This window comes from Carassius auratus, unplaced genomic scaffold (assembly GCF_003368295.1).
Source record: "Carassius auratus strain Wakin unplaced genomic scaffold, ASM336829v1 scaf_tig00017342, whole genome shotgun sequence".
Classification (NCBI taxonomy): domain Eukaryota; kingdom Metazoa; phylum Chordata; class Actinopteri; order Cypriniformes; family Cyprinidae; genus Carassius; species Carassius auratus.
In genome coordinates, this window is record NW_020524776.1 from 71,624 (window position 1) to 97,500 (window position 25,877).

General features: G+C 37.6%; 3 protein-coding genes across 4 annotated transcripts in view; 2 read left to right on the top strand and 1 right to left on the bottom strand.

Annotated features, from left to right (window-relative positions):
• Positions 1 to 890: 890 nt before the first annotated feature.
• LOC113075636 (macrophage mannose receptor 1-like) lies at positions 891 to 5,041 on the bottom strand. The gene is made up of 5 exons (XM_026248319.1): positions 4,969 to 5,041; positions 3,338 to 3,721; positions 1,849 to 2,172; positions 1,094 to 1,179; positions 891 to 1,007 (listed from the first exon to the last, which is right to left on the bottom strand). Exons 1-5 carry the CDS (start codon positions 5,039 to 5,041, stop codon positions 891 to 893), a joined length of 984 nt encoding a protein of 327 aa, XP_026104104.1.
• Positions 5,042 to 12,353: 7,312 nt separating this feature from the next.
• LOC113075637 (adenylate cyclase type 2-like) lies at positions 12,354 to 22,287 on the top strand. The gene is made up of 22 exons (XM_026248320.1): positions 12,354 to 12,386; positions 12,476 to 12,625; positions 12,851 to 12,996; positions 13,223 to 13,334; positions 13,425 to 13,552; positions 13,785 to 13,943; positions 14,023 to 14,176; positions 14,666 to 14,838; positions 15,072 to 15,122; positions 15,196 to 15,256; positions 15,352 to 15,449; positions 15,962 to 16,046; positions 16,246 to 16,383; positions 18,008 to 18,088; positions 18,210 to 18,388; positions 19,289 to 19,373; positions 20,184 to 20,342; positions 20,429 to 20,578; positions 20,658 to 20,765; positions 20,849 to 20,963; positions 21,562 to 21,686; positions 21,991 to 22,287. The coding sequence occupies exons 1-22, from the start codon at positions 12,354 to 12,356 to the stop codon at positions 22,141 to 22,143; spliced, it is 2,643 nt and encodes an 880-aa protein (XP_026104105.1). The 3' UTR covers positions 22,144 to 22,287.
• A 1,082-nt stretch (positions 22,288 to 23,369) lies between these two features.
• Positions 23,370 to 25,877, top strand: part of LOC113075634 (ubiquitin carboxyl-terminal hydrolase CYLD-like) — a 9,629-nt gene continuing 7,121 nt past the window's right edge. For both annotated transcript variants that reach the window (XM_026248315.1, XM_026248316.1), the window contains exons 1-6: positions 23,370 to 23,483; positions 23,768 to 23,957; positions 24,078 to 24,356; positions 24,542 to 24,859; positions 24,931 to 25,036; positions 25,743 to 25,877. The exon at positions 25,743 to 25,877 is cut by the window's right edge and continues 341 nt beyond it. In XM_026248315.1, coding sequence (XP_026104100.1) covers positions 23,790 to 23,957; positions 24,078 to 24,356; positions 24,542 to 24,859; positions 24,931 to 25,036; positions 25,743 to 25,877 — 1,006 coding nt within the window. In that variant the 5' untranslated portion in view covers positions 23,370 to 23,483; positions 23,768 to 23,789. The remainder of the gene's footprint in view (positions 23,484 to 23,767; positions 23,958 to 24,077; positions 24,357 to 24,541; positions 24,860 to 24,930; positions 25,037 to 25,742) is intronic.

The window sequence follows — 25,877 nt, forward strand, 5'->3', positions numbered from 1 at the left end:
TATATTTACTGTACAAGTTTACCTCCATATTATATGCAGGCTACTTTCCGTCTGACCCCCTGTCAGGGGGGATCAAGCCTTCTGCTTTTAAGACACTACTGGAGGAGAGCTGAACTGAATGACGGCATTAGTGAATCATCATGAACTGACTTTGACTGAAAAACTGACTGTTTTCTATTGTCCTCTTGCATTATCAACACACCTTTAAGCTGTTTAACATTGTAAAGCTGCTTTAACACAATCTGTAAGTTGATGTTATGAATACATTTAAAAGACTTTATTGAAGAAAAATTTGCTTTAATCAATCAGTATTTTAAAACCCTTGCACCAAGTTTGTGTGCTCATGTTGGTTTTTGAAAGTTTTGAAAGTTGACTCAATGAGAAAGACGAAGTCTTGAAATCACTTGTTCATTGGTTGCACTTTATGTTGATTATTCTCGCCTGTTAGGTTAGTTAAAGTACATTTAATATAATATTTATGTTTTCATTAGCTGAAATAGCATAGGGATTTGGGAAATAAGACTTTGAAATAGTTTCAAATATGTGATGAAACCATGTTTTATTTAAATAAATTTACCTGCAGAAAAAAAATCACTGTCCAGAAAAACATTGACGTTAATGGTGGATGCAAAAATATTTGACTGGAAAAATTCAAAGTTTTAAATGTGTTTAAAATATTCCTCCTAATAAAATCCTCTTCCATTAACAATGCAAATCAAAGAGAACAGCTTATTTGCTTGATACATGCAAAGTGCCTAAACAAACATTTCAAAGAAAGCGATCATGAAATCAGAAAAGGATTTGCAGAACAAAGAAACTAAAATAGTTTATAACAAAAGTGTAATTTTTAGTCAGAATAGTACATCTAAACCAATGGTCTTTTCGGCATGTTATTTCTGTGAATTCATGTCCTTCTCCAGCGGGAGGAAGATCTCGCCGTCCGACTGAACTCTCCACTGTAGTTTGGCATCAGTAGGCATTCCCAGACTCATGAGTTTCTGCTGGATCTGAGATTATAAGTGACACAGTGAGTTAAGTGACACAGATACTGGTGCTGGGCTCGATCACACAAGCAGAACTCAATCAGACTTACCTTCTGCACGACGGACACCTTCATCACAGGATCATCCATATTCTGACCTGATCTCAGCTTCATTCTCAGTATCTGCATCTTCACTCCTGTAGGAACAGTTTGAGATCCGATTATCAGATTACCATGCGTGTTCACCTACCTATTTTTCCATGTTTAATAATTTATTTAAAGGAATAGCTCCCCCAAAGATGAAAATTATCTTAATATGTGCTCACCCTTAGGTCATCAGAGATCAGGATGAGTTTTTCATCAGATTTGTAGAAATGTAGCATTGCATCAGTGTCTCATCAATGGATGCTCTGCAGTGAATGGGTGCCGTCAGAATGAGAGTCCAAACAGCTGATTAAAGACATTTTTAACACTTATATTTAAGTTAAAATCATCTTAATGCTGGATGTGTTTCATCTTTTGTCTTCTCCAGATGTTCACTGATGGACTGGAGTGCTGTGGATTATTGGGATGCTTTTATCAGCTGTTTTGGACTCTCATTCTGACGGCACCCATTCACTGCAGAGCATCCATTGATGAGACACTACAAACCTAATGAAGAAACTCATCCACATCTTGGATGACCTCATAACGTTGACTAAATTCAGAATCCTCCTCGTTTAAGCCCCGCCCCTGCATTTTTGAGAGACACGCCCACACCTCAAGATCCAATCAACAACAGAGCCAAGTCCTGCCCTACATTAGTTCTTAATGGAGCTTCAGCTTCATGGGGACTTTGATCAGAGTGTGTTGTAAAAGCAGCTCACCGTCCTCACAGATGAACGGTCTTGTTTGGTCACAGTTCTCATCGGACCATGTGTTTGAGAGACTGTGCAAAACACAAGCTCCACTGCCATCAGGCTCGCCGACGGACCAGTGTCTGATCATGGAGCTGCTGTTATCCGTCCATCTGAAAGCATCTTTATACAGACCGATGAACACCGGAGTACCATGCACCAAATTCTGCAGCTGCTGGTTCTCGTCCAGGTTCCTCACGCTGACCAGATCTGTGTGTGTCTGTCTGCAGAGTGTCTGCGCGTCGCTCCAGCTCTTACCTGCACTGACATACACGTACCTCTGGGGGACATTTCCTGTGATACAATAACATACTGTACGTTCAGTACTGGGACTGGGAAAATACACTGAAAACACACGAAACAAGGCTTGGGGACTCATAACACATCAATAAAATGCTGTGTATCTGAATTCCCAAATATTTACTAGTTTGGAAAACAACTCATTTAATCAAACTCAGATCAAATCTATCAAAAATCTCATTATTATAATGCATTCTAATGTTTTAAATCAGAAAGTAATCAGAAAATACTACAACAAAATATATGTGTCAAAACTATCCTATATTAGTTATTTTCATGTTACAATAAAATTTTATGTAAATCATTTCTAATATCAAATTAATTAATTTCTAAATGGTCCTAAAAACAGAAGTGAAATATGAGATATTTAGGATTTTTTAAGTTTTATGTAAGATATAAATTGCATATAAAATTGGCATCCATTTGGATTACACAGTTTTAACTAATTAATAAACTTAAAAAACCTGAGTCATAAAACAGGTAAGATTTCTTTAAAAACTAAATCGATTTGACTTGATCATATTTTCAAACCAGCATAAATCTATTAATTGTGAAATCAATGACATTTATTCTGTTAAAAAGTATGAACATGGTCAAACATGTGGCTAGCTGTGAACCCAGCAATATTCAGTTAAAATGAAATGCATGAGATTAGAACTGACTGGATTTATTAATGATAAATATATAAATCTGGTTATTGTGCATTTAAAACACTATTACAGAAATCTGACCGCTTTCAGAAAAGGTCATTATTGTTTGCTAAAACTAAAACCAGAAAGAAAAAAAAAAATTAAGGCAAGGCTACATTTCAGTATCTACTAAAATAACTAATATAAGATACAAAACATATCAGAATAAAAAATAAAATTATATATATATATATATATGCTAACTCTAACATAAAATAAAGTAAAAAATGTAAAACTAATTTAAAGAACAGGATACTAAAATAAGACTGGTTTCACCGAATATGCATCACATTATTTTTTATTATTTTATGTTATTTTACAAATTATGTTTTAATGCAAATTAATTTACATTTTATATGCAGTTCAAATCTTAAATTTAGGGCTGATTTTTTATTATTATTATTTTTTTTTTTTTTTGAGGTAGAAATACTGGGGCAGAAGAGCAGTGAATTGTTTTACTGTGTCCTTACCATCATAGCAAATGAAGGGAAATTGATTTGTACAGGGGACATCCCAAAACTCCCCATTGCTGTCGAGAGCACCACAGTTTTCATGTCCTCCGGCGTTGTCCAGCTGTCCTGCTTTCCAGCGTCTGTATTCAGCTTCTCCTTCCCTGTAGAAAGCTCTGTCGGACAGAGACCAGATCCAGTGCAGCTCGCCTCTCTTCAGTCCGATCCACACGCCCGGATCTGTGACCCCGCTCACCACGGCCTGCAGACGGCTGAAGTCCGCCGTGTCTTCAACGCTCGCCAGATCACCGTGAAACTGTCTGCAGTAGACCTGGGCATCAGAGAAGGTCTTCGCCTGCTTGATGAAGAGAAACTGCTTGGAGATCACAGATGAGATGCACGTCCCTGTGGAAGAGCAGAGATTTTAAGTCCAAAAAGCAAACAGGCTGCAGAATAGTAAACTAATTTGAGTGAAAGTGGATTCAAGTTGAAAGGAATTAATAAAAGTAGATCAACTTCCAGTAGGTTTTTCCACGATTGACATGTTCACGGTTCACAAGTGTGTAAAAGTGATGTAATAATGGCATGTTTTTCCATTAACTTGATAAACAAATTAAACTAATTTCAACTATATTTTTAAAGTCATGCGAGAGAATATTTAGTGAACGATGCATAGGTACATACCCCAAACAAACAACACGAGATTGATCTCTGGACCCATGGCTTCAGACGGTGACCCTGTGACTGTGGAGAAATAATTGTGTGCACAGATGTGTGTGTGTTCACTCAATGATCTCTTCTTAAAGACTATTATGCAAACATCAGCAGATCAGGGAAATGAGCCGATGACATGTCAACCGTCCCGAGGAGAACCACCCAGAGACCTTTCACAGAATACAGTGTGTGTGTGTGTGTGTGTGTGTGTGTGTGTGTGTGTGTGTGTGCGTGCGTGCGTGTGTGAGTGTGTGTGTGTGTGTGTGTGTGTGTGTGTGCCGTGCCAGGAGCTGAGTTTAGATGTTTCTTGAAGGCAGTGATTTGATTTCTCTTTAAAGCTCAAGAGTAGTCAAGCAAACTCCCAGCATGCACCTTTGCAGTATCGTCACTATATAATAAATTGCTTGTGATATTCCTTAGATGAACGCATAAAATGCAAACAGCTTCAAACATATTATATGTTTTTTCAAAGATAATACAACATATAACACAGATAAGAACATTTGTTTTGGAAAATACCTTCATGAGGATGCAACATATTTAATAAATAAAATATTGTTTTAAAATAATATGACATGGATTAGTTATTTTACAAAGTTTTTTTCTTTCTTTTTTTTTTTTTTTGTAATGTAGGTTTGGAATGACACAAGGGTGAATAAATATGTAATTAACACACAATTTTCTCAAAATCGTGTTTGAAAACAACAACAACAACAAAAACAACTATGATAAAATGTGAGTAGAAAAAAAAAAAGAAGGTGAGCGACCTCTGGTGGTGAACATGGATGGAGGCACTCTACTTGGACTACTGAAAAATAACACCCATTCACTGCCATTATAAAGCTAGGAAGAGTCATGGCAGTTTTTAATATAACTCCAGTTGGGTTCATCTGAAAGAAGAAAGTCATATACACCTATGATGTCATTTTTGGGTGCACTATCCCTTTTCTGCTTCAGTATGCCTCGTTCATCCTTCAGCTCTTCAGCCGGACACAGATCAGACTCAAACATGATGGAAAGATGTATTAGTTCTTGGACATCGCCACTGGAACAGATCTGGAGGAATCACTATCACATGCTGAAACCATATTTTTATTAAAACAAAAAATCACAACAGCGCATCTTGCTTTAGAATATGAATTATGAATGTCAATTTTTTTCCCAGATTTCAACAAAACCTTTGAGTCCCAAACTTCTTTGGATTTTTCCATCTTCAGTTTCCTTTCCTTGCATCGAAAGAAACAAGAAACAAGGATGTGCAAAGAAGAAACTGACAAGCAACCTTTGACATGAATAATGAGTGGAAAAGCTGACTACAGCAAACCTTCTCGTTCATTTACATTAATGATATAATCATTTACATGAAGCTGTTTGAGAAAGTTTTTTTTTTTTTGTCTATGAAATGAAACTCAATAGAGTTAATTGTTGTTTGATTCCTAACATTCTTCAAAATTTCTTTGTGTATGTGTTCCCAGAAGAAATAAACTCATGCATTGGAACAAAACAATAATTTATTAATTTAGTTTGTTCTGATATTCAGAATTGTGCTCTGCATTTCACCCATCCAAGTGAAAGAAAGAAATTAAAGAAAATTTTCCATGACTTTGCCTTCTGTCCTGTCACATATTGTGTGTATATCAACAAATAGTCAGTATGATTTTGATTATGATTGCTGTTATGAAAGCAGCAGTCATTGATCAAGGCAGCAGAGCTCAGTGTTATGACAGAAAGATGACGGGGTTCCTCAGGGTTCGGTCATGTCATCCAACCGGTTTTTCAAGTTCAAGAGAACAAAAAAATGGAACGGCCAAATATTTAGAGAACTGGAGTGACTGAGAGAGAGAGAGAGCGGAGGAGAGCTGACAGGGTGCAGGTATGTTGACTTTCATCTGTTTTTACTGGCCGAAGAGAGCGTTTATAGATGTGTGTGTGTGTGTGTGAAGAGGGACAGGGTCATGTTTTCATCAGATGGAGTTTACCTCTTTAAACACTGTGATGTAACCCTGTCACAGTGAGAATGAACATGTTCAGCTGTGTCCCATGAGAACATGTTTCAGCAGAGTAAAGATCTTCTCGACTGTGAGCGTCTGTAATGGTCTGATTCTCAGTCGTACACAGCATCAACAGAGCAATGGCATTTCTGAGTTGGATGTTTCTCTTGAAATTGTGTGGCTATTCATCATTTTAGGCTGTCTGCATCGTTTAGAGACTCTAGAACACACTTTGTTCAATTATGTTAAATTACTTTTTTTTTTAATCACATTTCCTTTTTTGGTAATGTCTGAGAAGTGTTGATGTTTACTCTTTACCGCCAAAAGCACACACTGATAAAATGTGTTGTAAATTGTTTATGGCAAATAAATAAATGCAAATCATAAAGCAACTATTTGTTATTTGCATACCAAAAAATAAATTTAAAAATCCCTTTTTTTGCTCATTTAAAAGTCTATAAAAATGTGTTTTACTGTGTTGAATGCATCACCCAATTCTCCAAGTTTTGCTGCATTGATGAATGCTTTAATCCTTTGACTTAAGGCCCCCGCTACATTGAATACTGACAGGTGGCATTGTAATGACCTTCAGTGTGAGTTACAGGGAAAAATATGGGATGTGTTTATGGAAAACAGTGTCAGAAGAAAAGGTCAGGCATGCAAATAAATGCAAACGGACAGACTTTCTAACAGCGGTCCAGAAACAGACAGCAATGATGTTTTCCACAAAGAAAGATCGGTAGGTGATGTGTTCTCTGTCATTGGTGTGGTCCAGCTGCTGCTGTGTCTCTTCACTCAGGGATTTATTTCACTCAGACTTGAGCTGCATCAGAGAAGCCTGGAGGTGTAGTGAAACCAGCTTCAGAGAGGCTTTCCTCTGATCTGATGTGAGCGGGTAAGAGCAGATCCAGCAATAATAAACCTAAAGACAGCCCTTTGTTTGGCATTTGAAGAAGGCTTTGTGAAGGTCTGTGACTCACTGCTTCCACAGAGAGTGAGACAGAGACACCAAAAGTGCTCTGATCCCAGATCAGTGTTAGACGGAGCTGTTGAAGACCAGCTGGATGACAGATCTGATCTGAGGTCAGGGTTCAGGGCTTTCAGTGAAGGCCTGAGGGGCGATGTCATGCCAAATTCTACAAATCATTTTCCTAAGAAGCATTTATTTTGTTGTCCGGTAAAAAACTTTTTCCACACGTCTAGGCAAATATGTGGAGATTTACTGTTTAAAAGTTTAGGGTTTTACAGTTTTTGAAAGTCTATTCTGCTCAGCAGCGCTGCATTTATTTGATAAAAATATAATGAAAATGATGAAATATTATTACAGTTTAACCAGCTGTTTTCTGTGTGAATATGTTGTAAACTGTAATGTATTTCTGTGATGCTCCGCTGTATTTTCAGCATCATTCCTCCAGTCTTCAGTGTCACATGATCTTCAGAAATCATGAAAATATGATGATTTACTGCTCAAGAAACATCTCTGATTATTATCAGTGTTGAATACAGTTGTGCTGCACAATATTTTTGTGCAAACTGTGATGCATTTTATTTTTCAGGATTTGCAGATGAATGAAAACTATTTTCTAACATTATAAATGTCGTTACTATTACTTTTGATCAGTTTAATACATCCCTGATGAATCAAAGCAAGGTTTTATTTTATTTATTTTTTTATTTTTTTTACTGGTAACTCAAGATCATATTCTCTGAGAATCATTATTTTTACCACAGACAGCGAATTTGTTATTTTTATTTATTTCAATTATTTATTTTCATTGTATCATATCAGGACACAACTCTGTATAATGACATGGGTATGACACAGATATTACAAGGAGAGGGTGACTAATGAAGACATAACCCATGTCCCCATTTTTCAAAACACTTATAAATCATACAGAATGAGTTTTTTTGAGAAAGTAAGTTTCCTGTGAGGGTTAGGGTTAGGTGTAGGGTTGGTGAAGGGCCATAGAATATACAGTTTGTACAGAATAAAAACCATTACACATATGGGATGAACACACTTTTCACAAAACAAACGTGTGTGTGTGTGTGTGTGTGAGTGTGTGTGTGTGTGTGTGTGTGTGTGTGTGTGAGAGAGAGAGAGATATTCTCTCCGTATCCAGTTCATCCTGTTCACCTGAATTCACCTCAAACGTGACATCAGTAGGTTTGTGCTCCTTTGTCCTGTAGTCTATAAATATCCCTGCTCTCACAGTTCATTTTTGATGTCTTTGTTTTGTTTGTTGTATTTTAAATGTCAAAATATTACAGTATAAGATGGAGTGTTTGTTAGCGGTTGAATATTAAACTTTGCCTCTCAGTACTTTAGGGAAATGAGGGCATTTGCATGTTTCCTCTGTGTGTGTTTGACCGTTTGGAGTTCATGTTCCTGTCAAGTCAAGTCAAGTCAACTTTATTTATATAGTGCTTTAAACAAAATACATTGCGTCAAAGCACTGAACAACATTCATTAGGAAAACAGTGTGTCAATAATGCAAAATGATAGTTAAAGGCAGTTCATCATTGAATTCAGTTATGTCATCTCTGTTCAGTTGAAATAGTGTCTGTTTTAATTTGCAATCAAGTCAATGATATCGCTGTAGATGAAGTGACCCCAACTAAGCAAGCCAGAGGCGACAGCGGCAAGGAACCGAAACTCCATCGGTGACAGAATGGAGAAAAAAACCTTGGGAGAAACCAGGCTCAGTTGGGGTCAGTTCTCCTCTGACCAAACGAAACCAGTAGTTCAATTCCAGGCTGCAGCAAAGTCAGATTGTGCAGAAGAATCATCTGTTTCCTGTGGTCTTGTCCTGGTGCTCCTCTGAGACAAGGTCTTTACAGGGGATCTGTATCTGGGGCTCTAGTTGTCCTGGTCTCCGCTGTCTTTCAGGGCAGTAGAGGTCCTTTCTAGGTGCTGATCCACCATCTGCATGGATTAACATTTCTGCATTTGACATTGAGAGCATAGGCTTTAATTTAGATATATTTTTGAGATGGAAAAATGCAGTTTTACAAATGCTAGAAACGTGGCTTTCTAAGGAAAGATTGCGATCAAGTAGCACACCTAGGTTCCTAACTGATGACGAAGAATTGACAGAGCAACCATCAAGTCTTAGACAGTGTTCTAGGTTATTACAAGCAGAGTTTTTAGGTCCTATAATTAACAAATATAAATAACAAATTGTTTTTTCTGAATTTAGCAGTAAGAAATTACTCGTCATCCAGTTTTTTATATCGGCTTTATATCGGTTTTCCTTAACCTTCCTTAAGCGTAAAGGAGCAACTGTATTTAAAGTGCTAGAAAAGAGAGAGTCCATAGTTTCTGTTACATCATCAAGTTGTTCTGAGGATTTGGATATGCTAAGGAATTTGGATACATCAGGAAGATAACTTAAAAAGCAGTCTTTTGTGGTAGAAGTGATGGTTCTTCCATACTTGTAACAAGAAGTAGAATTTACAATTTTGGCTATATGAAGTTTACACAGAACTAAATAATGATCTGAGATATCATCACTTGGCTGAATAATTTCAACACTATCAACATCAATTCTATGTGACAGTATTAAATCTAGAGTATGATTTCGACAATGAGTAGGTCCTGAAACATGTTGTCTAACACCAATAGAGTTCAGAATGCCTATAAATGTCTATAAATGTCCTCGTATTGTCCTCATAATCTTATATTTGTTCATTTATCACACACAATTTTATCTACACTCTTAAAAATAAAGGTTCAACAGGGTGTTTGCCCACTGATGTGGTAAAATAACCTTTTTTGTCTTAGTGTGAAGAACCAAGAAATCGAAAGAACCTTTAGTGGAATGGAAAGATTCCTCGGATGGAAACATTAATTTCAGTCAAGAGCCATTATTGTTAAAAGAGTTGCACGAAAGGTTCTTTAGCTTCGTAAAATATTTGTCAACCTGGAGAAAAATGGTTCTTTTTTAAAGTTCTTTGTGGAACCAAAAACAGCTGATAAACGAAAACCCATTATACTGTCAACTGATTTGAAGTTTCAGATGCATTTCAGATGTTTCTCTTGACTTAATGATCTTCTTTACCATTGTGTCCTTCAAGTAACGGCTAACACATCTGACAGACTTCGAGAGGAACAGAGCTCCACTACATGGATTTACTTCAAGAGACTTGAAGAGCTTCAGGAGCTCTGAAAACATTCCCTGGATTTCCAGCGACTGGAAATTGATCTCCAACCCTCGGACCTTATCTACTCCAGTTTGGAGAATGGAAATTTTAACTTCTCCTTAGCAGACGTTATTTATATATATTGCAGGCCTATATTGACTTTGCACATTGGCGTCTTGCTGAAACTGTGCTGAAAACATTCAGAGAAGCACAAACAAAGATCCAAGGCGGTCAAGAGACGGGCATGTTGGACGACTCAAAGGTTAGGACCGAGCTGGGTGTCGCCAAGCTCGGGAACGTCCCCGAACCCCTGAAACCACGTCCATCATTGAGAACTCCTAATCCTGATGAGGAACCCAATAATCACACTATAAATGGACTTAGCAATGGCACTTCATCCCAGAACGTCCCACACTGGACTCAGGCTGATGCCGTTGACAGGAGACGCAGTCTGGGGACGCTATCTGAGAGCTCGAGGACTTCCACTGAGGTTTCTCTAAGCTCTCGCAGCAGGTTCATAGTGGATAAAGAGCTGCAGGGATCCCGCTGGAGCTGCTGTTTCCGTGCGGTGAACATGGCGTTCCTGCGCTGTCTGGAGGAGACGCCGCTGCTGGTGTCTGGATTACTGCTGGCCATCCTCTTCTGCGGGACCATCATCATCATCATCCCCTCCACCGGACGGGTAAGAGCTGACACACTCATTGGTCACTCACTTCGTTGTTTGCAAAAAATGCTATCCTTCTGGAAAAACCCGATTAACGTGAACACTATAGGGATAATTCAGCTCCAAAATAAAAATCTGCTCACTGTCAGGCTGTTCAAGATCAGGATGAGTTTGTGTCTTCATCAGGTTTGTAGAAATGTATCACTGATGCAATGCTACATTTCTCCAAACCTGATGAAGAAACAAACTCTTCCTGATCTCTGATGAACTGAAGATGAACACTTTTTCAGTAAATCTTCATTTTTGGGTGAATGATTGCTTTAAAGGATCTTCAACCGGGATTTTCCAGCAGGTGTGTGTAAGGTTTGAAAAACATTTTCTAAATGTAGATTTGGTGAAGTGTCTGTTTGTCTCACACACACACAGAGCCTGAACGTTCACGTGGCAGCGTTTGCAGTGGTGTGTGTGCTGGTGTGTGTGTGTGTGCCTCTGCTGCTGTGTTTGCCGTGTATGCCGGTGATTCGGAGAGGAAAAACACCTCTCGCACTCTTCATCTGGTCCATGCTCTTCATCGTGGCCTTCGTCTTCATCTTCACCGGAGGTGTCGTCACGGCCTGGGAGCAGGTCAGCTGATGAAGCTCATTTTACACCTACTGTAGTACTTATTTATTTTACATTTTCATCAGAAGCATGCTTTCTGCAGATACACTGATCCTGAAGATAAAAGTAATCACCTTATTTCCACTATTTTAGGTTTTTTTTTTTCAAGACCTGGAAAAGTCATGTCAATTTTTTTAATGCAATCTTAATCCTAAAGATAGAAATGTTTCTGAAAATGCAAAGTTACAAAATATTTTCAGTAAAATTGCTAATAAAAACTTAATCCTCGTGCAGGAAATCAATGCAAATTCATTGTTAAATAAGCACAGGGTTCCTGAAGAAGCATGAAACTTCTGCAATTACGTTTTTTTATTGTTTAGAATTTTAAAAATACACTTTTAAAGTTTGCATGTATCATGCACATGCCTAGTTCGAACAAGTGCAAATGTTATAGTGTAATAAATTCAGTTTTGGTCTAGTTTTAGTTCAATTTATTACATCAAGCTGAGCTATATTAATATGAAAAATGATGATTAGGCAACTACCTGAAAATAACTGTTTTTATTTCAGCTAATGTAAAAGTTAAAAGTAACACAACTGCTTTTTGATAGTTTTGGTGATAGTTGTCCATTTTAACTCTATAATGTATATATGGGCAATGCTGATTATCGTCTGTAATGTTGTATTTTGGTCAGGTCGCGTTCTTCCTCTTCCTCTCATTGTCTGTTTATACGGTTCTTCCTCTCCCGCTCTCATGGGCTCTGATCTTCGGCATCGGGACCAGTGTGTGTCACATCATCATCATCAGTGTGTATGTGTCTGTCACCAGCCCTCAGACACAAGACCTGGCCATGCAGGTAACACACACACACACACACACACCCTCACACACACACACACACACACACATATATATGTATAGATGGCTGGTCAGAGGAAATGTTATATTCAAATGGTGAGCAGCGGAGGCCATCAGGTGACACCAGATGATTTTCCTGCCGCCGCACGTATTCAAAAACCTCTGTGTGTGTGTGTGTGTGTCAGCTGGTGGCGAATGCAGTGCTGTTTGTGTGTGTTAATGCCGTGGGTGTGTTTCACCTGTGGCACACTGAACACGCTCAAAGGAAGTCCAGCAAGAAACGGGAAGATTTCAGCAGAAACCGCGCCACACAAGCCAAACAGAAACGTGACCAGGTACAGATTTGCATACATGTATCCTTCATTCAGTGTGTGTGTGTGTCAGTAGGGTGTATATGACTGTGTGCATGCTAAGGCTTTAATAAATACATGCATGAAGACACTGTTAATGAAGACAGTGTAAATGAAGACAGTGTAAATGAACACAGTGTAAATGAACACAGTGTTAATGAAGACAGTGTTAATGAAGACAGTGTTAAGCCGTGTAACCTGTGTGTGCAGGAGCATCTTCTGCTGTCTGTGCTGCCGCGATACATCGCCATGGAGCTGAAGACGGAGATCGTCAAACGTCTGTCGGCCAAATGCAGCACCGAAGAGAACCTACCAAACTTCCACACTCTCTACGTCCGACAACACAGGGACATCAGGTGAGAGCAGACACACACACACATGCACTGCACACTCATAAACACACACACACCTGTACACACACACACAAAGCATTTCCTTGGTCTCTAGATGAAGCTGACTTCACTGATAACACACAGACTCAAAGCTGGTCCTCACAGACTGTGATTATTAGGCCTGGTCTCTACAGGAATTGTTCAGTTTCTTATTGCTGTAGTTTATTGAAGTTGTGATCTGTGTCGTCAGTATCCTGTACGCTGATATCGTGGGCTTCACGCACCTGTCCAGCACCTGCACACCTGAGGAGCTCGTGGCCGTCCTCAACAAACTCTTCGGCAGGTTTGACGACATCGCCAAGGTGAGCGAGGATCTGTGTTACTGCTGTGTTACTCTCTGTGCTTCTCTAGTTCATGTGCTCAAGTCTCTCTCTCTCTCTCTCTGTCTGCAGAAGAACGGCTGTCTGCGTATTAAGATCCTGGGCGACTGTTATTACTGTGTGTCGGGTCTTCCTGATCCGATCTCTCATCACGCTCGCAACTGTGTTCAGATGGGTCTGGACATGTGCACGGCCATAAAGTGAGCCCGACGATCACAACACCTTAATTACACTGTTATATTAACATCACTGATACGCTAGGATTTTACAATTATTGTACATTTTTTTGTCTTCACTTAAGTTGAAATTGAAGAAATGCTGCAATTGTGTGATTTTTTTATTATTATTAATATTATATTGAATTATGATTTTCTAGAATTTATATGTATTTTGTTTTGTTTTGAGTCTTAAAGTGAGATGATTTATTTGCAGTAAGCTGAGGGAGGCGACGGAAGTGAACATCAACATGCGTGTTGGCGTGCACACGGGTAACGTCCTGTCCGGCGTGATCGGTCTTCAGAAGTGGCAGTACGACGTCTGGTCAGATGACGTGACTCTAGCCAATCACATGGAGTCTGGAGGAGTGCCTGGGTACCACACCTTTACACCCCTCAGGTCTGATTACTGTAGTATCACTGGTGATGACTCTGATGAAGATGGTTTCTCACAGGAGAGTCCACATCACAGAGGAGACGTACGCTCACCTGGACAGGAAATACCAGGTGGAGGAAGGAAACGGCGGGAGTCGCGCTTCCACGCTGCAGGGAAGGAGAACGTTCCTGGTCATCGATCCTTATGCAGAAAACTCTGACACGACACCGAAGGTGATCACCAATAATCATCACTGACTACATAGATCAGTTATCTGCTGTAGGGGTCTATAAAATACTTTATTTTTCACAAATCATGTCTAATCAATTGAATTGATAAAACACACCAAAGCTGCATTTATTTAATAAAAAAAGCTGTTAAAATTGTGAAATGTTATTACAATTTAAAACAGCTGTTTTCTATGTGAATATCTATTAAAATGTAAATTATTGCTCTGTATTTTCAGCATCATTCCTCCAGTCTTCAGTGTCTCATGATCTTCAGAAATCAGAATAATATGCTGATTTAATGCTCAAGAAACATTACTTATTATTATCAATGTTGAACACAGTTGAGCTGCCCACTTTATTGTGTAAATTGGGATGCATTTTATTTTGCAGGGTTCACCAATGAATAGAAAGTTCATAAGAACAGCAAATCAGTTTCATGCATCCGTTACAAATAAAAGTATTAATTTCTCTGGTTGATTTCGTGTGTCTCAGACTCATGAGCTGAAGGTAGACAGCAAGCCTGTGAACCGTCAGAAGCTCCGCGCGTCGGTTCGGATGTCACAGTACTTGCAGTCCTGGAACAGCGTCAAACCGTTTTCTGGACTCAACCAACCAGAGGCTTCACTCACAGCCCCACCCACTTCTAACAGCATCAGCCAACCACAGCCGTTCATAGTCTGTGACACAAACGCTCCAAGGTGAAAATTAAGGGTTTACTCATTTTCATCAGTGATATTCAAGTAGTTTGCATCTGTACCAAACAAAGTACTTAATTTGGTTTTCTGTCAGAATAGATCAGAGCTGGCTTTTATGGCCAATTTGTGGTGGACTCCGTTCGCTTTGTGGTTGACGTAAATGTGGTCTGAATTTGGTAATTCCCATTCGTTTCTTTTCTCAGATGTCTGGAAAATGGACCGGTAGACTCATTAGACTCTCTGGGAAATGAAAAGTGAGTGAAGAAAATATGATTTTATAGTATCACAGTGAATGAGTCAATAAAATAATATCTTTTCATTGTTTAGGGAACGAGTGAAGCTGAATAGTGTGACTTTATTTTTTAATAATATTAAGCTGGAGAAACAGGTGTGAATTATTTATTCACTTAAAATCAAATGTTTTTTCCATTTGATTATTATTTGCACTCTTATTTTCTAACTGTGTGTGTATGTTTGTGTCAGTATTCGTTAAGTGAAGCCCAGGGGCTTCATCGCTCTGTCATATGTTTGGCCTTCATCTTCATCTCTGTGTTTGTGGTTCAGATGCTAATCTCGCAAAAGTGAGTATCGTATGTTACAATAATACGAAAATACATTTCTCTTGATTTACTTTAGTAGATGTTGTGAGTTGATGAAAATCTAATAGTTAATTAAATTATGAAAAGGGTTTAAATAAAAAAATATTCAAAAATGAAATGCTTACAAAAACAGATCAAATATTTTATTTGTTAAGCATATCGTGATAATTTAAATTACTGAAATATTAACATTTAACTAATTCTTATATTAGAATTATTATTAGAATAACAATTAAAACTTAAAATCTCTGGGGTCTTAGAGATTAAAATATTTTAGTTCAAAGGGATTTGGCTGACAAAAAAATTTGGGAAATGAAATGAAAATGAAACAATTTTACAACTGTTATTTGACCTGTATTTTAAGTGAGGGGTCAGATTACAGTAGTAAAACTATCTTCATGTTGATTTTAACGCAATGCACATTACCTGTTATTTATTACACACTCATATTTATTATTATTCTAAATGAACACGCTTTCTTTGTGCACATATAGAAATTTTGCGCTGGCGGTGTCATATGGCGCCACTTTCCCTGTCCAAATACTGATTGTGCTTGTGGTCTTCACTAAATTCATGAAGGTATGACTGCTTGTCTTATTTAAATGAGTCTGTGTATGTATTTTAAGAAAATGCATATTTGTGGTTGAACATTGTGGCTTTATAAGCGGTTAACTCTTACTATTATTTGTTAATACAAAGAACAAAAGGAAGTTCTATAATTATTCTAAGGAATGTCTTGTGTTATTTGTTAACGTTGTGATATGTGTTTGTGTGTCAGCGCTGGCACTCTAAGTTTCCCCGCAGCATCTGCTGGGTCTCGACGCTGTTTGAAGGTGTGGCCACCAGGGCGGCGCTGCGGCTGCTGCTGGTGATTCTCTGTCTGCTCATCACGCTGCTCATGGCAGTGCTGAACATAGTGAGTCAACAGCTGCATACTCACACACACCTGCACAAACATCAGCTCATGACCCACACGAGACCCACAAGAGTCAAAGCAGGCAAAAACGCCTTTACATTGCAAAAGTGGGTTACACACCACATAAATATGCTTGTATTGCTGTACATTCTTTCAAACCAGTAGAAAGAATACATCCAAAATTCACTTTTAAGTGTACAATATAATGCTCTTTATCTATTTGCGATATTGTGATACATATTTTTACAGGAGATTTCTTTAAAATAATTTTTATCTCCACTTCAGCAGCACTTACAGACACCAAATTTGGCAGTTTTATTCCTCTCTATATTCTGAAGGATTTTACTGAGGGGTTTCTCCATAGCTCATTCACGTGCATTTTTTCACACTTTATCTATTTGCATCTATAGATTTCAATTATAATGCCCATTTTTGTAGGCTGTTTTCTCAAAATGAGTTTTATCTCTACTTCAGTAACACTTACACACACCAAACTTAGCAGTTTTATTCCTCTCTACATTCTGAAGGATTTTACTGAGGGGTTTGTTGATATGTATTTTGCCTTGTTTTATTATTGCACTTCAATAATTTGTGTTTGTAGATTTTTCAATTGCAAGACATATCGCTAAAGGCCTTTTCTAACATGAGTTTTATCTCCACTTCAGCAACACTTACAGACACCAAATTTAGCAGTTTTATACCTCTCTACATTCTGAAGGATTTTACTGAGGGGTTTGTCCATATCTCATTCACATAAGTTTTATTATCACACTTCATCTATTTGCATTTATAGATTTCAATTACAAGATATATCGCTAAAGGCCTTTTCTAAAATGAGTTTTATCTCCTCTTCAGCAGCACTTACATACATCAAACTTAGCAGTTTTGTTCCTCTCTGTATTCTGAAGGATTTTACTGAGGGGTTTGTTCATATGTCATAGGCCTGATTTTATTATTGCACCTTACCTATGTGCATCTGTAGATTTCAATTACAATACATATCTCTAAACGCCATATGAGTTTGTATCACTTAAAAACACCAAGTTTATAAGATTGAACTCATACATTTTATTTCTAAAAACATGGTGAAAAATGTCTGATTAATGGAGTATTAAAAAGAGAAATCCAAAATCCCCCTCTGTTAAAACCTTTAACTCTAATATGTCATCAAAACTAAACAAGAACTTTGAACCAGGTCACATGCACAATAAAACATAACATAAAAAATTATAATAATATATTTTTCAAATTTTTACCCTATTCACCTGGTCTGTCTTGCTTTAAAAGTTTGTTTAGTTTTTTTCTGAGGAGGTTTTGGTGAAATAGTTAATCTAACTTTGTGATTTTAATCCTGTTAGAATCAAACACCTATGTGTAAAATTATAGCACAAATGTGTTACCATTGCTTATGCTTTTTTGATTGGCTTGTACATCCTCTAAGAAAGATTATAATTGTAACCTTCTACCAAAATGCATCTAATTAGTTTCGACCTTCACTAAAGAACTTTGGCTAAGTTTCTTGTTCTATTGATTGTCCCATAAAAATCTAATTTATTGTTTTAAATTTATGTACAGAATTTCTTTGTCTGTGCAAAATCTTAAACTTTATCTGTTTGTTTTGTAGGTTTTTATCCAAGGCGATAACTGTTTAAATGTTTCCCACAATGCAACAGTACTGAACACTCTCAATCTCTACACTGTGCCGGTGAGCTGTTAGCTTATTTTATAAATGATCAATAGAGATGATAATTTGCATTAGATGTTAATGTCACATTGATCATATGTTAATATATAGATATGTTGTGTGTGTGTGTGTGTGTGTGCAGTATTATCTGTACTGCTGTCTGCTGGCGATGTTGGGTGTGATTGTGTTTGTGCGTGTGAGCATGTCTGTTAAAGTCTTCCTCCTGACCCTCGCTGTGGTGGTTTATCTCGCACTCTTCCTTCACGTTTACGCGCCGCGCTCCGACTGCTACATCAAACAGCTCTATAGCGACAACAGCACGTAAGAGCCAAACACACACACACACACACACACACACACTTGATTCGGCAGGTCACCTGTGATAATATTGTTATAAATATATTGAGTTTTATTTAAATGCAATATATGAGTGCCAGTGACAGAAAAAAGTGTGAAAAATGTCTTTGTTTTTACATTGTTTCAAAAACTTTTAGGTGGACTGAAACCTTCTTGAGCTGTGTGTCTAAGTGATATTTTGCCAAGTAATCAATTTGAAAATGATGATGATTATTATTATTTTTATTGATCATAACATGTGACCCTGTCTGTGAATCCAGGTTAGAGTCTCACAATCTAATTATGCGATAACCAGCATCAAAGATTGATTTCAACCATTAACTTTCAATTTCAATTTCAATCTTTGACATGAACTTACTCAGTCTATATTAATTATATAAAGGCTATATTATTTTCAAAGAATATTCCACATCTTTATGAAGGAGGATTTTATGTATAAAACAGTAAATCACCAAAAAATGACTTTAGTTGGGTTTTCACAGGCAGGGTCACACATGATAACAAAATAAAATAACATTATTATTAATTGTAACTTGCAGTCATAATAATAAAAGTCATTATTGGGTTATTAATTTTAACTCTTATAACAATAATAACAGTTATCATTATCTCACAGAATTCTAATAAATGAAAATGAAAGATTATGAAGACATTTTTTTCTTTATTATAAAGTCACTGATCCATAATAAGATCAGGAACACAAATCAAGAGTCAAATACTGATTTCATGACTTTAGTGTGTTGATTCAACATTTATTTTGTGTTGTAACTCTAGCGTGTCCAGAAACACAGTGATTGTTGTACAATTTCAATACACTGAGTGAAAATTAATATTTATTATGATATCTCACTGTGTGTGTTTTAGGCCAGGAGTTCTTAAGGAGCCCAAGATCATGTCTGGCATCTGGCTGGTCATTTTCTATCTGATTTCCCTTATTCTCATGCGACAGGTATGTGTGTGTGTGTGTGTGTGTGTGTGTGTGTGTGTGTGTGTGTGCGTGTGCGTGCGTGCGTGTGCGTATGAACACATATTTGATTATTAGTCTATTTTAGTTTAATGTGAAGTGTTCAGTAATGGGGAAGTTTATAGTAATAGTAATATAATAGTAATCTGCTCCTGATGACTAACTACTTCTCTAAACAGAGAAGTTTTTGTCTTTGTATGGCGTTACTTCCTTCAGCTGTCACAGCAGCTGATTCATACAACATTAGTTAAATCTAATTTACTGAAATATATCAATCAGCTGATGACAGGACGGTCTTGAACTAGTTTTAAACTTCTTGTTCTCTACATTTTGATTTATGGCCTTTAATTGCCCAACCACAGGAGGGTTAGTACAGTTAACTAAAACTAATTTTAAAATGATTAAAAAATATATAAAAAATTTTTTTTTGAAAAAATAAAATGTTTATATTTTTTTTAAAGGTAATTTTATTAAAGATAGTTGCCAACATTTCTCATTTTCAGTTAATTTATGTTAAAATATAAAAATATCTAAAAGTAAATAAATGAAAACAAGTATTAAATATACATATTTGGAAAAAAGTAATAAAAATGACAAGATAACACATTTTTTTTACTGAAAATAAAATGAAAACAACAAAAATGTAATTAAAAAATATAAAAATAAATAATCTAATTTGATAGAAATTAATAATAATAATTGTGTTTTCTGGATTCCTCATCTTTTTCTTGTTTTCTTTGAATCGTGTCTCCCCGGCGTGTGGTTTGAGTTATCCGAGTGTTTAATGTGCTGCAGGACGAGCTGGGCTCTCGGACCGAGTTCCTGCTGGAGAAGTGCTTTAATAAAGAGACGGAGGAAATGGAGACCACGAAGAACGTCAACAGACTCCTGCTGCAGAACCTTCTGCCAGAACACGTCACAGAATTCTTCATCGGCAAAGACATCCAGAACCAGGTCAAGCACTCACACAGTTATTCATACTCTTTATCAACATCTCTGAATGGATGCATGTAACGTGTGTGTGTGTGTGTGTGTTTCAGGACTTGTACAGTAAGTCATGCGAGTGCGTCTGCGTGATGTTCGCGTCCGTGCCGCATTTCTTCAAGGAGTTTTACAACGAGAGCAGCGTGAACAACGACGGTCTGGAGTGCCTTCGCTTCCTCAACGAGATCATATCAGACTTTGACGAGGTGGATGTCTGTCCGACCTGTGTTGTGTCCGTCTGTCTGTGCTGTATTTAACCCACCCCCTCGTGACGCTCTCTTTCAGCTGCTCAACAAGCCCAAGTTCAGCGCTGTGGAGAAGATCAAGACCATCGGCAGCACCTACATGGCTGTGGCCGGACTGACCAATCCTGCCAAGACAGAGGAGATACGAGTGCGTGCGTGTGTGTGTGTGTGATTCAAAGGGCATGTTTTGCATATGGAAATTGACATGCATGAGTTTTCATCTGTTCACAGACGTGTGACAAGACGTACAGTCACATCCGCAGCATGCTGGACTTCGCCGTCGCTCTGATGGGGAGACTGGAGAACATCAACATGCACTCCTTCAACAGCTTCAAACTGAGGATCGGTACAACACACACACACTACCGGTCAAAAGTTTGGGATCAGAACAATATTGAATGTTTTTAACAGGAGTTTCTACTGCGTATTAAGGCTGTATTTATTTGATCAAAAATACAGGAAAGAACGTAATATTGTGAAATATTTTTAGAATGTAAAACATGATGATTTACTGCTCAAGAAACATTTCTGATTATTATTAATGTTGAACACAGTTGTGCCTCACAATATGTTTTTGGAAACTGTGATGAATTTTTTTCAGGGTTCTTCGATGAATAAAATGTAAAAAAGAAGAGCATTTATTTAAAATAGAAATCTTTTCTAACAATATACACTACAGTTCAAAAGTTTGGCGTCATTACATTTTTATTCTTGCTTTTAAATTTATATATAAATTAAAACTTTTACTGTGTAACATTTGTTAAGAAGTGATAGCAAATGTTTATATTGTTGGAAAATATTGCTGTTCTTTTGAACTTTTCATTCATTAAAGAATCAAAAAAAAAAGTATCACAGTCTTGACGAGCAGAAGAGACTCCTTCGAGCATCATCTCTACTGAATCTAACATTAATCTGACTCGTGCTGGTCGTTCTGTGTTGTTCAGGTATAAATCACGGTCCTCTGATCGCAGGCGTCATCGGCGCTCATAAACCTCAGTATGATATCTGGGGAAACACGGTTAATGTGGCCAGCAGGATGGACAGCACCGGAGTCCTGGATAAAATACAGGTGAACCATCAAAACATGTTTCCAGTTTCCATTTGTTCGCAAAACTTTGGTGCTCCCAGAAAAATGTGTAAATATTGTGTGCTACAAATATTTGTGTTGTTCACAAAGCATTTTTAAGAGAACACAAGAAGCTTGAGCGAAAGAAAACGTGCTTGGATAAATATACATGATAATTTTAGGTCGTGTCGAGGCCCCTTTAAGAGTTTGCTGAGGCCCTCTAGTGGCCAGTGGTGGAGAAACACTGCATTAGAGTGATCCATATCATGTTTGAGGATGAGTTAAAGAGTGTGTGTTGTGTCCTCAGGTGACGGAGGAGACTGCACAGGTGGCTCAGATACTGGGCTTCAGCGTGACTCTGAGAGGAGTGATCAACGTGAAGGGCAAAGGTCAGCTGAGCACGTACTTCATCAACACCGAGCATCTGAGCACTCAACAGCAGTCGGACACATCAGTGTGACCAGTGTTTCACGGAGGTCCTGTGCAGTACCAGCCTCACAGCCATGGCTCTACACAAACTCAACTAGTCTGCACTTAGATTTAACCAATTCTAGTACTTTTACAAAAAAATCTTAACTGTAAATTTTTGGAAATTGAGGTTTATGCATCATCTGAAAGATGAATAAATGATCTCTCCATTGATGTCTGGTTTGTTAGGAGAACAATATTTGTCTGAGATACAACTATTTTAAAATCTGGAATCTGAGGGAGCAAAAAAATATCAAAATATTGAGAAAATCATCTTTAAAGTTGTCCAAATTAAGTTCTTAGCAATGCATATTAATAATCAAAAATTTAGTTTTGATATATTTATGGTAGGAAATTTACTAAATATCTTCATGGAACATGATCTTTAATTAATATCCTAATTATTTTTGGCATAAAAGATCATTCAAAAATTTTGACCAACACAATGTTTTTGATTTTAGCTATTTCTACTTATATACCCCAGAGACTTAAGACTGGATTTGTGCTCCAGGGACACAATTAAGAAAGATCAGCATTTGTTTTTCTTTATTAAGAGGTTTTTAATAGTGAAGGTTTTTTTTTTTAAACAATGCAAAGTTGCCAGGTTTTCTAAAGTCTTTAGTTTTGTATTGAATTTATTTTATACTCCTTAACTTGCACACTTATTTATTAACGGTTATTAATGTGTATTTAATATTTTGTATGTTTAATGTGAAAAGTAAAACTGTATAATATGTGTAAAAACGTTTCATTAAAAAAAACGTGTTTGTTGTAACCATTTTTGTGACCTCGAAGGTAGAATCTAATAAAAAGTGACTTTTGATCAATTCCACTTTTGTATCTTTTTTTACTATATTTTAATCTTTTTATTCTTTATATATATATATATATATATATATATATATATATATATATATATATATATATATATATATATATATATATATATATATATATATATATACTATAGGGACATATAACAAACAGTTACAATATAGCTCATTTTTGTTTATATCGTTTAAAATCAAGCTATCTTGAAAAATATATAGAGATGTAGTCTAAGATAAGTGTGTTTACCCTTGAATTCTCGGAAGATGAGCAAAATATCCGCCTGAAGAAAAAAAACTCATTCTAAAAGCCGCAACAGTGGAATTTCCCTCAGAGCGAATTAAGCCCCGCCCACCATGCTCGCTGGCCTAACATTCCCCCACTCTGATTGGTCCACGCAGCCGTCCGTCATCTCGCTTCCTGCTTTGCTGAAAGTGAGGCATTATTGTGTTTTTATCGGAGCGCAAAAGTGTCGCACTTTAAACCGAGGTGATGACTTTATCGGTAAGTGAACGTTTGTTGTCTGTTTCAGCGTGTTTGTAATCAAAACTACTTTATAACCGAAATCAAGCCGCCAGATGCGGTTCAGCAGGTTTGATGAAGCAGGAAATGTTTTTGGTTCACTTTGCGCGTAGTTTCTCGGGTTGAAACAAATCGTATTCGATTTGAACTTTGTTTTTATTGGTTACTAATAATCTTTTTATTGTTTTTTTTTTAATCAAATTAAAACGAGTTATATCCTGCTTGAATTGAATACACTGAAGTGTTACTGTCTCGTGCACGCGCAGGTCCGGGGGAGTTCGCGTCATCATGTCCGACAATAGAAGGCGACGCTCCCCCAAGATGTACATGGTCGCGTCCGATTACAAAGTGCAGGACCACCTGGAAGGAACCATTCGCCTTCAGCGGGGGCAGCTGTGTCTGCAGCAGGAGGGAGGAGCGCACAGGAGCGGGAGAGGGGATTACCTGTGGGTGAAGGTGAGACTGTTGATTTGTCATTATCAGCTGGAGATCCATTCATGGTGTCAGTGACGCGTGTTTATGTTCTCATAGCGCAGAACAAGTTCTTAAAGCGACAGTACCCTTTATTCCTCACAGGTGATTGATAATGGCTGCGTGGTGAAGGTTGACAGACAGGTGCTCAATGAAGTCCCGGCTGAGTTCGCCGGTCTGCTCGAACCCGTCCCTGACCTGGACATCCGTGTCAAACTGCTGTCCAGGACGCAGTTCCTGCAGCGAATGGCTGCTTTAGCGCTGGGATCAGAGGTGCGGGTCATCTGGAGCCGCAGCCAATCAGAGCTCGCTGAGGCGGAGCTTCGTTACCGCGGGCCGCTAACGAGAGGAAGCTCCGCCATTCACTTCGGGGTTCAGCTTAAAGTGAGTTATAATATAGATAAAAAGACATCTACTTCAGATAAAATATAATAAAATATTAATTAAATAATTGTATACATGTAATAAATAATAAAAATACCTATTTTAAGATGTTGTGTCATTAAATCATGAATGATATGGAATAGTAAGTGGTGTTTGAGGCATGTCTTGCTCTGTCTGTGTGTCAGGGATGGGCAGCAGGTCGTGGGAAATGTAATGGCAGCTATAAAGGGCATCAGCTGTTCTCGTGTCCGGACGGCTGCGGTCTGTTCCTCCCGGTCAGTGAGATCACGCTCCCTCGCTCGTCCCGCAGCAGCAGCTCCAGTGAGCCCCAGAGTCCCGTCAGCATCCTGTCCCGCGCTGCCGAATCCAGCGTCCCGCAGCCGCTCGCCGTGGGACAGAGAGTGTGCTTCATCCAGGACGAGTGTGTCCAGCGCGGGAGCGTCCAGTTCTGCGGGGCCCTGTCTAACCGCACACCCTCCACACTTTATGTGGGAGTCCTGCTGGTGAGTCTGACGTCCAGAGGTGAATGTAAGGTTTAGTCAACTTTAGCTTTGACGTGTGTTTGTGTGTTCAGGATCATCCAGGAGGATCATGGGATGGATATTATAAAAACACCAAGCTGTGCTCCATCCCGTCACCTGATTATGGCGCTCTGCTTCCCCTCTCTAAAGTAACCGCAGGTAACAGTTCTGCATCGGTTATCAACACTCAACACCTTACACAGAATAAGATCAGAGAAAGGCATTTGGAATGATTATGATTTTTTAAAAATGTTGCATGTTTTAAAAATGTTTTTTTTTTTTTGTCTCTTCTGCTCATCAAAGCTACATTTATGTGTAAAAACAATGTAAAACATCTGTGAATCTGTGTTAAACTGTATATAGTAGTGTATTAGTAATGTTTGAAATATAGAATTGATTTTATTTAATTAAATATATGGTGGAATTAATCTGGTACACAAACACTCTAAATAAATCTTTTTTATTTGATGAAAAATAAATAAATACTACAAATACTCCAATAAATAATAATTATTACAGTAAATAAAATGTAATTGTATTACAACATGGTACAATACATATTATAATAATATTAACATTGAATGTAATGGCAAAAATAATATATTGTTATAATATAATAAAAAATATTTCTAAAAGCAAATATAATTTAATATGGCATATAATAAATTTTTTTTACATTTTTTAATTTTGTGTGTGCAAAATACTTAAATACAAAAACACTTTTTGTGTATGCAAAATAAGTCAAAAACTAACAAAATAAGTCAAATGGGTTTGTAATGATGTCAGGTGTTTTTTGGCTGAATAATTTCTTTGCAGCTGGTCTATCTATGTGTGTATTTAAATATATGTGTCCTGTGTTGTGCAGAATCTAGATCTGAACGGTCTCCTCTGGCAGTGACCAGTCCTAAACTGCCACCGCTGCCCCTCCCAAATAAACCCGCCCTCCAGCCCCCATCGCCCATCAAAGACCCGTCTCAGCCCTCGAGCCGTCCGCTCATCC